This window comes from Ochlerotatus camptorhynchus, unplaced genomic scaffold, assembly GCF_037179485.1.
Source record: "Ochlerotatus camptorhynchus isolate MF236.1 unplaced genomic scaffold, CSIRO-AGI_Acam_v1.1 ptg000367l, whole genome shotgun sequence".
In the NCBI taxonomy this organism is placed as follows: domain Eukaryota; kingdom Metazoa; phylum Arthropoda; class Insecta; order Diptera; family Culicidae; genus Ochlerotatus; species Ochlerotatus camptorhynchus.
The window spans coordinates 520,658-531,859 of record NW_027040855.1 but is presented as its reverse complement, the minus strand read 5'-3'; the positions used below and the strand labels follow the sequence as shown (position 1 = coordinate 531,859).

Here is an 11,202-nt window from a genome sequence, read left to right as displayed (position 1 = left end):
AGTCCGTGGTATCAGCAGTTTGAACGTAGTATTATTTAAAACATTTGTTTTTTTTTATCAAATAGAAACTTTCATAATAAATTTCTCCCACTGTGCAATCGCTTAGTCACCCGACGAGCTCGCTTACGTCGCACCGCAGCCGCAGCCCTTCAAAACTTGTATCTATATCACATGGGCACTCGTGCTCTTCTAGATGCCATGCTTTCCGCTCTCGACTCATCTGTTCAACTGTTGTCGTTGTCGATGCTGGAGTAGAGATACCAACATTTCCGCGACAGATGCAAGGCCAGCCACAGCAGCATGGATTGAGCAACGTCAAACCCTCAGCATCCTCCCCCTCCCACTTTGCTGACTTTTCCTTCCCACATCCGACCGTCATCGCTCAGAGATCCGTGTATTGTGGCCTGACTTTGCTGCTCTCTGTGTGTGGTGTATGTTGTCGTCGTCGTCGTCGTTGAACAGAAGCAAAAATACGATATGGTGGAATTATAATGCCATTTGGTATATAACGGAGAACAGCAGAGAGTCGGTGATGCTGCTACTGGGCACACTACACCCGCCATCGAGAAATGCTATGCGTCAGAACGGGACGGAAGCTGGCCGAGATGAGACAGAATCACCACCACCACACAGCTGCCGACAGAGAGGAGGAGTTAGCTGCTGCTGTTGCGGCTTATGGCAAAAGTAAAAAATGTGGAATTTCGACATCAAGTAGGACGAATCATAAATTCTCTGCTGCATGCATTTTCCCGCGCGCTCTGATCTCCGGGAGATGATGATGGTGTGTGATATACAGGAGGCAACCGTAACGTACGTACGTATGCCGAAGATCCGCGAGGGTTCCGTGAGCCTTGCATGACGACATGGTTGTTGTTATCAAATTAACGGAGTGATTTTTAGTCGCTGAACGGATCGGAAAGTGCGCGTACGGAATTCTTCTGCAGCTCGAATCATTGCAAGGCAAGTCCTTTGGTCAGTTGCTTTCGGTCAGCATTGCAAAAAGCAAAAAAAAAGAAGAGCTGAAGTCGTCCTAGTCCTGGTGCTACGTAGAAAGCCATCGCGGAAAAGCTCGTGGATGCAGAAAAAGTGCAATCATTTAGCGTGTGCGGTGGAAAAAAATCGCATCTGCAACGTTTGACAAGGACTGTAGCCGCAGCATCTGTGACGACGGCACCGTTGTTGACGCTACGACAAGTGGAAGTTAATTGGATTTTTTCGGTGCATCGTCGTGTTTCGAGTGCATCCCGTCGTGCGGTGGATGCACTTTCGTGAAGCTTTTTTACCTTGCCCCCGCGTTGGTGGTGTCCGTCGATTGTGAGTTATGTGTGATGCTCTGACAGTAGTTGAGCCATCTTCCATTAATGCGTGCAATTGAAAAGGATTAACGTGTGACGTGTGTGCCTTTCGGATCTAACGGGAAGGAAAAAAGGCTGCAACTAGTGCTCGGTCGGTAGAGGTGCACAGTCAGAGATCAAATGAGATAATTTTATTCGGTGTTTGGAAACTGGAGAGAGCGGAAAAAAAGTGCTGTGCATTGGAGTGCATCTACAGCTAGTGGATGTTTTCGTTTCGTAATATGGAGGGATCGACGATTTTGCAGGACTCTAAAACAGGTTGGTTGGGTTTGATGAGCGCACTAATTGCGTTTGATAATTTGATGTTCACCGTTTAGTATGTCAGAAGGATTTAAAATCATATTATTACGTATATTCATTCTAATTCTAATTCTATTCTCAGATAATATCGAGTTAGAGAATATCGAAATTACATAAGGTTACTACAGTTATGAATTGAATATTGTCCATCAGATATAGGGATGTATTACACGCAAAGCAAATGGCATGAACTTCCAATGCAAGGGTGTATTTCTGATATGCACTGCATGTTTTCTTACAACAAATATAATATCAGTTCTTACAATGGACTGCAGCGTTCAATCAAGTTTATCCGCAGTGCATTTAGAAAAACAACTTTGTTAGATAATTTAGTTAATATAAAAAAAAAAAAACAGAATCTGTTCATGTGGTGAATCATACCAAAGTTTGAATTCTTTTTATGCAAATCTGTAATAGAATCTTACATTTACCTTCATCGCGGTTTGTGAATTTTTATCACGGTTAAAATTTTAAACGAAATACATAATTTTTTTGAACATTTATGATGATTGAGAATTGATGTTATTTCAACCCAAGTAACATTGCAAGTGTTATCACGGTTTTACAGCATTCTACAAATTCAAATCATGATCTACAGAACATTGATAAAACCCAAACTGTTATTTGGGAAGTACCTCTAATATTAGGACCTAAAAAAAAGAACAAAAATTTTATTTTAAATTTTTTAATAGTAAGGTCTGTTCACTTTATAAATCGGCAACACACTTTAGGTCATACATTTTTTGCTTGACAACTTATCTGGGTGCTTGCTTTGGTAAATATGAAGCTCTTTTTGTAAGCAACATATATGAATAGTACATTTATCAATATTTGATATTACGTTTGCTCTAAAATGCCATTAACAACATTTTTCGTACTCATGTCGATACAGCTGGAACAACTGGGTGAATTTTCAATTTGCGTCAAGCCAAATAATTTTTATTTTTTTTTTAATGATGCAACACACCAACTTAAAAAATATATCAATTTTGTAGAACAAAGTATACATACGATTTTTATCATTTCTTATGATATTTTAGTCCTATGTTTAGAACTTACTTAGAATACTAACAATTAGGTTTAAAGTATTATGATTCTTCCTTATCTTGTAACGCTAAGCTATTCTCTAGCAGTTTTCATTCAATTTGGATTGAATATGTAAATTAGTAATACGTAAGACAATGTGTGACTGGTGACTGGTCGTTATCTCTATACGCAGACTTCAACAAGGTATTTGATCGCATTGACATACCCTTGCTACTCTCACATAACATATATGGAACTCGATCATCAAAAATCGACCCCATTTCAGTGATTTCAATTCAGTGATCGATCTGTCAAACTGATTATACCAGCTGTAAAATGAGAAATGAGATCAAGGGGGTAGTCAATTCTATTAAAATAATCCTAACGAGGTTTTTGATTCTATGTCTCCTTAGCACTCTTGAACTCATGTTTTTGTATTGCCTTCACACAGCATAACATAAATTAACGTTTGCATAATTAAAGTTTACATTTTTGCCGATTTTTTAAGCGATGACCTGCCACATAAAAATGTAATTTTAAGCTGCCATATGTTGCTTATTTGTAATTATGACCAGAACTGGCGAACTCCAAGCGAATACTTGTTTATTTTTTAAATTTGCGTGGGTATTCTTTTTTCAATTTTATTTCTTTATAATAAACTTAGATAACAAAATTTTCCATATTTTTTTCATTAAATGGCTGTGGTGGAATTCTTCTTCTTGAAATTAATGCGTAAAACAGACATAAATCTCTAGATATTGTGTTTTGAGCTGCCCTTGCATCTTTCCATTCGCAAGAATTTTGCAAGAAGGACAAATGAAATCGAACTCTTATTGATACCTGTAACACCCAAGGTTTCAAACATCTCAATTTTCCTCAATTGCGTACAATTAAATTCTGCGGCTACAGTCCTTGTCAAACGTTGCAGATGCGATTGAATTTCTGCTCAAATCCCAACACAAAGATCTACCGACTAGTTATCTACAAAATGACTGGTTTACAACGTGCTTGATTGACTTCTGCCCGACTTGAAAACACACGTTAATAAATCCTTTGATAAGCCCCCTGTGCCCTAAAGCTCGTCTAAACAAGAATGGCCGCATTACCTTGACAAGTCGCCTTTTCGGTCACTCTGTAGAGGCCCAAGCGCAATGACAGCGGAAGCGGAAAAGCTCGATCTGAGTAAGCCTACTTGTCGAATTGAAAACTAGTTAGAACCAAATCGACTTCGGTTAGGCATCTTGATGTCATTTGTGGCCACTGTCAAACTTTCCGTTTCCGTTCCGCTTCCGCCCACATTGCGTTTGGGCCTTAACTCTTTACTCCTAGGGAAAAATGCGAACGTCAGTCTGTGCGTGAAACATGCTAGACATTTCCTTAACCTTTCACTCCAGTGAAAAATCGCATCTTAATCTTCGCATGAAGAAATAGCAGCTCGCTGGTACCAGGGTGGAGTGAAGAAAAAAGACAAAATCCGCTAGATTTCAAGCACATAATGACAGATTGGATTTTTTCATAAAAGTAAAGAGTTACAGAGCCTCAACGTCAAAACTTACGCGTTATTTCAAAACTACTAAAATTTGGGTAGAATCCTCCCAGATCCGTCACAACTTAACCTACTTAAAAATGGGTACACTATCTTGGGAGTGACAAGTTGACAAATGGCCAACATTGGCATGGATCCGACCGACGATGTTCAATTGTTAACCTGTCACTCCCACCATAGTTTACCAATTTTTTGATAGGTTCAGTTTTGACCGATCAGGGTGGATTTTACTCAAATTTGGGCAGTTTTCAAATAGCGTGTACTGAGTATGCAACCAAATATCTGCTTTTCTTTCACAAGGATCAATGTCACAAACGTAAACACTGAATTTTCCAAGAAGTTCTTGAGAAGGAAAATTCGCTCAAGTAAGCAACCACGACGGTTGTGTACAGGGAAAGTCCCCATAGCTGATAGAATTGCTGGGTTACATGGATTGGCTTTGAATTACAAGATGTTTATGAAAGAAGCCATTGCTTACGTTTACGACATTGGTACGACATTGGTACATGAACGCTCAGTGTCGAATCACGAAAATTTAATTTTGACAGATCGATGTCCGATGAGGCAACACAAAAAAGGGGTCATCTTTTAGTCATCAGTTTTTCATGAAGTTCCACACATGTTATGTGCTACTCTTCAATTTAAAAAAGGGAATTAAGCCAGGACTTCTCAAATGGCTAGAATCATATCTAACTAATCGCCAACAAGTAGTTGGATACAAAGGGAAGACATCGAATCCCATTCAAGTCACAACAAGAGTCCCACAACCCTAATAAATTTGTTATGGTTATTTTGCTTAACGACGACGTGTTCGGGGAATCATCTAAACAATTTGTGGAATAGTTCGATCACTTGGGCAATCATTCGTTTATGGTATTTTTATTATTAGGGAAGGCTCTCATCTAGGCCCCCTTTTGTGTATACTATTTGTAAATGACATATCCTTCATTCTTAAAACCATAAAAGCTTTAATGTATGCTGATGACACAAAGCGCTTTCTAGAAATAAGTAACATGGAATACATCAGGACATTCCAGAATGAAATTGATATGTTCTATATTTGGTGCAACTTAAGCCTTTTGTTGAAAGTCGGGAATTTAATTCATAGTTATTATGGCTCTAATGTTAGCCTATGGATTTAAGATTGGGCTCATCGCTAAAAACCTGCTATTTATCAATTTTATCTAGATAAACGCGTCATTGGGACGCAACTTATGGATATTTTTGGCCGCTATTGAAAATTGAGTCGATTGCTGAATTTATGTATGGGTCCAAATTAGGGGCGTTTAGGCTGACATTACATCCATTTTCCCTAGTAGAAAAAGATGCGCACCATATAAAGGAAATGGCTCTAATTTTATTTTATTTATTTATTTATTTTTTCATCAACAGGCTTCTTTACCCCAAAGATGGATAAGTTGTTGCCAATTAACTAAATTAATATACATTAAAACTACACATATGTTTAAAATTATCTAAAAACATTAAGAAATCTAGCACGTAGCAAGTCACGCGAAACGTTAAAATCAAATTGACTGGCAACCCGGTTGAAAACTCTCTGTATCCCAGTAATAGCACTGTTCATTCCGTAATTGGTGCGGTGAGATTGAGGTCGTAGCATCGCATTGAGATCTTGGTCGTACATACAAGTTGATTCGTTGTAGGATTTCAGGACAATCAACTCGACCCAGCAAGACATCAGAAACCATTTTTCAATGAGATAAGTGGTACAACCACAACAAACATTTATATTTACAAAAATTTTGCAGAAATTCATTTTTTTTTTCAAAATTGAATAAAAAATAAACAAACTATTTATTAACAACATTTTTTTTTTCTTTATTTAAGAGATTTTAAGCCATAGGCTAGTTCATTTCTTAATTTATTAACAACAATACCACTAACCTCACTGACAATTAATGTTCAATTGATTGCAAGAAAATTTTCTTACCCTTTAATTTAGCGTTAAAATAATTGATATAGTCTTATTACAACCGGAGATATTTGTACTTAAGCAAACAAAATTTTTTAAAGAAAATTTTCATTTCTTAGCTGTATCTCGAAAACTATCCTACTGAGATTTTTTTGACTACATTTTTGTATTCAGCACACGATTTTACTTAAGAACCATTAGTCAAAGATTCAAGTTCATTTTTATTAATTTTATTTGTAAACTAGTGTAATATATAAATCACAGTTGAACATTCTAAGCCCTTGATACTTTCCACGGATGTCCCTTGGAATTTTCATAAGAATTCAATTAAAATTATCTTTCTAATTCCCTCACAATTCAATGCTCTTGGAATTTCATTGAAGTTCTCGTAAGAACTTTCTTTACATTCTTCTCGGAATTTATTTAGAATATTCATTAGAAATTAACCTGTAACCCTCTGTACAATTGTCATGTGATTTCAAGCAGAACCACCTAATAATTCTACTTTGAACTTAAACAATTGACTTGGCGTTGTTGTCAAAACTCTATAAAAATACTGCCAAAAACGCCATTGGACTTTGTATCTTGCATACCTTATTATCTCTAGAATTCATTCTTAAATTTCCTCTTAATTCCTTTGGAATTGTCATCAAAATTATCGAATAAGTTCTTCAAAGTGATTGTATCCGGAAAATCTAATAGTTAAGAAGATTATTATTTTCCAAAGCGAGGATGAAATATATTTTTTCCCGTTAAATCATCGAAATTCACGGACTTCTCAACTTCTCAGAATTTCTAGTCCGCAGGGGCCTGGATTTTGTTCAGGATCCTTTGGAGTTTTAAGGTGATTGCATTTGGCGCAACTCTCCCAGATTGGCATACCGCACTCGATTACGGGAAGGATGATTTGTTTGTAGAGAGCAAGCTTATTTTTCAGGGACAGGGTAGACCGCCTGTTGATGAGTGGATACAGGGATCTTATGTTACACTCGGCTTTCGTTTGATAAACGTGCTCTTTGAAAGTCAGCTTGCTGTCTAGTGTCAAACCGAGGTAGACTACCTCTTTCAACCATTCCACCACTGTGCCGTTCAGGCAGATCTTATTATTCTCCGACGGAACAAGTCTGGGAGATTTAGAGTGTGGAAAGATGATGACCTGGGCCTTTGCCGCGTTGATACGGATCTTCCAGCTGTTGATATATGCAGACAGGACGCCCAGGCCTCTCTGAGTTTTGGCAGTCAGAGTTCCGATGACCCTACCCTTTCAGACGATGGATGTGTCATCTTTGAACAGAGACAACGATCCACCATCAGGGAGAGCCGGCATATCGGAGGTGAACAGATTGAATAGAATGGGGCCAAGGATGCTTCCTTGATTGGAAGACCGTAGTGCTGCAATTTGAACACCAGGCCAGTCAAACTTTCTACGTTTCGATTACTTAAGCATTTGGATTATCCTTCTATTCTTCTTCTTCTTCGCATTTCAAGCTTATTGCATATCGCATATTAGCTTATTGCGTGCTCTCAACTTAGTGTTCTAGATGCACTTCCACAGTTATTAATTGAGAGCTTTCGATGCCTGTACCATTTTTGCATTGGTATAATTGTGTGGCAAGTCCAATCATACTCCTATGCCCAGGGAAGTCGAGAAATTTTCCAACCCGAAAAATTCCTAGACCGAACCGGGAATCGAACCCAGCCACCTCCAGCATGGTCTTGCTTTGTAGCTGCGCCTTTACCGACTGAGCTAAGGGAGGCCCCTTCTATGCCCCTCCTTTATTCTGTATTTAGCTGATGTAGGTGAATGAATAGAAAAAAAAATGCTACGATGTCCACGCTGTAGCGAAGAAGTTCAACGCTGAATAGTTATGCGGCTTCGGCTTTTTAGGAACCAACTTTCTGATGGCTGTGTTAGGGGTGAGCACCTTGTGGTCGAAGAAAATGTGAGAGAAATTTAAAAATTTCCATATTTTTTAATTTTTAACTATTTAAATATTCAACATTTATTACGTGTGGCATACTACAATTTTTTTTATTAAATTGCCGAATCGATCGACATACATATCATCAAAATCCATTGATTATTGACCAAGTTATAAGCATTTAAAGTCTGACCAATTTTGGTTGCATTTCCCTGGATTGGCACCATTCCTGAATACGAAGTCCTATGTCAAAATCTATTTTCAAATTTCATGGAATTATCGAACCCTGAGAATTATCTAACATGATAATCTTCTTAAGTTTGAGATCCTTAAAATCCTTATGACATTCAGACAATATGTAAATTCTTAACAAAAAGGCTTAAACAAATGATCAATGCTTGTTCAAAACCAGAATGCTTATAATTAATTTTTTCTAGCTACGCCAATTAGAGGTGGGCAAAATAGCTCATCTGGCTGTGCGGATTAGACCCGTCCAGCTGATTAAAGGGAGTCGATTCTTTTGAACAGCTCTTCAGCTCACCTTTGAATTATAGAAATTGTTACACACATTTCAAACGCGATGATATGATCGACATCGAGTTACACGATGTTACGTCTTTTCTCTAGCTATGTAATGCAGTCTACATGCAGATTTTATTTCTGATGTTAATTCTACAGATTTGCTCTCATTATTTTCGGCTTCAGGTCCAGATCATCAGCTCAGATCTGGAGATGGGCTCCCAAGCTGTTCTTTAGACCCGATTCATTCTAGTCAACCTATGACCCGTGGTTCGTTTTTTGGAACCGCAGCTCATCAGCTCACTGATATCATAAGTCTAATAGTGTATTCAGATCTGAGCGTGCATTAGCAGAGCGGAGCAGAATTTGTGTTGGAATGAGAGAGACAACTAGTACTTCTCTCCCTCTCGTACATTGGCAAAATCTCGCCCCGCGCGTGAAATATCGCTCAGGACGGAATCCACCTTGATTATCCAGCACAATTGCTCCCACTATTTTCGGCTTCAGCTCAGATCTAGAGATGGACTCCCGAGGTGTTCTATAGGCCCAACATACTAAAGTCAGCTGATGATCCACGGTTCATTTTTAGGAACCGCAGCTCATCAGCTCACTGATATCATAAGTCTAATGGTGTATTCAGATCAGAGCGTGCATTAGCGAAGCGGAGCTCTCTCTCTATTCTCGGCTTCAGCTCTAGATCATCAGCTCAGATCCGGATCCAGAGCTGAATCGAGAGAGAAAAAGATCCGAAGAGCTGGACGGGTCCGACAGATGTCATCTCACTGAATCATTCGAGCCGATGATTCGGATCCGGAGATGAGCTGCTAAGCTGGAGAGCTGCACTTAGCTTTTCGGTTATTTGCTTTTTTGCGAATCTTCCGCTCCCCCAGAGAATGATGGGAGGAGAGGTGAGAGCACATATGCTGGAGGAATAACATCAGCAATAAGAGCTGGGTACGTAAATACATGGGATAAATCCAGTAGAAATTTAACATCGTGTAACACATGTACATATTTCTCTCTCTCCCATACAGCCGCTTTGAAGTTTGCTTTTACGGTTGATGATATCGATCAGTATGCACTTGTTGCGCATCTTGGTTTACGCAGTGACTGTTCAATGCGTAAAGGAACAATGTGTGCTTTTAAAAAAAAAATCCGCTATAAGTCACGGATTGAATGGTTTAGATTTGTGATAACAATGTGCTGATGAGCTGCGGTTCCTAAAAAAATGAACCGCGGATCATCAGCTCACTTTAGTGAATCGGCTCTTTAGAACAGCTCGGGAGCGGATCGCCGATCTCTAACGCCAATGTAAATGTTGTGCACAATGGAGCGTTATAAATCTTACAAGCTGACATGCATAGTTATGACGCATGAAATCTTCAATATTTGTATGCAATATCTTTTGTAAATTCCTAGTTTATATAATTTATAAACAGTAAACAAAATGTCTCCATTAAATAGATTTCTTTACAAAAAATACTTAAAACAGCGCTCTAACATGAGGTTCAAAAATTTGTCCAAAAGTTCTTGTTCTTCGATTTTTGTCTATTTTCAAATTTCCTAACTTTTCAATGTTCTATAAAAGTAGCATTTTTCATGTGCGTTTTCATAAAAAATAAAAACTATAAAAATTTGAGTATTAAACATTCCTAGAAACACTTTATTGTTCTCTTCAATTTAGTCTCATACGTCATATAGATCAGAAGTGACGTTTTGTTGTTAACATTGATTGAGACGACAAGACGAAATTTCAAGCTGAACAGCTAAGTAACATTGATCGATTCTCGATTCTCGATAACTTGAGCACATATCTGTTTCTTGTTGTGTTTGTCGTATTAGATGGTGTATCAAAGCTTCTGTTATCGATCTGTGTGCTGGGAACATGGCCGTGAAAATACAAAGAAAAAGTCAACGAAGAGAATATGTCAATGTTACTTAGGACCAAATGCAATTTTCAGCTTGATTTGGAAAAAATCACTTGATCCGAAATGACCGAAGTTTAACAAAAATGTGAATAACAATCAATTATGCAAAGTTTCAAGCAAATCGGAAAAGGTTGAGTCAAAACATTTTTTTTTGCTATTTGACAGTAGTTCCTGTATTGATTTTTTTTTTATTAAAATTTGGTTTGTTTTCACATTGTGACCTATTTTTTTTACTGAAAATGCCAAATGTCTATTTTCCAAAAACTTTGTATTATATATCATTTTGATTAGACGATACTTTTTTGTACTATGATTTATTGAAAAATATCAAATTTGCCATTTTGATAAACAAGGCTCGAATCAACATGACCAAATTTCAGCACAAATTTAAATGAATGCTCCAATTCTGCAAAGTTTCATGGACATCGGAAAGAGTAAAATCTTATCGATTCGTCATTTGGTGCGAAATTACTCTAAAGTGATGTTTGCAATCAGCAAATGAGTCATGTTTTGGGTTTTTTTATTATGCTTTTAATTTTTTTTTATCGAATAAACGAAGAGATTTATGTACAGCTTTCGCAAATCGTCAGCAGACTTAAATTTTAACAGATTTCTTACTCTCGTGAGAGCTATGGAACCAATTTTTATAATTTGTAACCTGAGTAAACTTCAT

General features: G+C 37.7%; 1 protein-coding gene across 2 annotated transcripts in view; it reads left to right on the top strand.

Moving 5' to 3' along the window:
* Positions 1–544: 544 nt before the first annotated feature.
* Positions 545–11,202, top strand: part of LOC135709871 (photoreceptor-specific nuclear receptor-like) — a 119,594-nt gene continuing 108,936 nt past the window's right edge. For both annotated transcript variants that reach the window (XM_065232305.1, XM_065232304.1), the window contains exon 1: positions 545–1,613. In XM_065232305.1, coding sequence (XP_065088377.1) covers positions 1,559–1,613 — 55 coding nt within the window. In that variant the 5' untranslated portion in view covers positions 545–1,558. The remainder of the gene's footprint in view (positions 1,614–11,202) is intronic.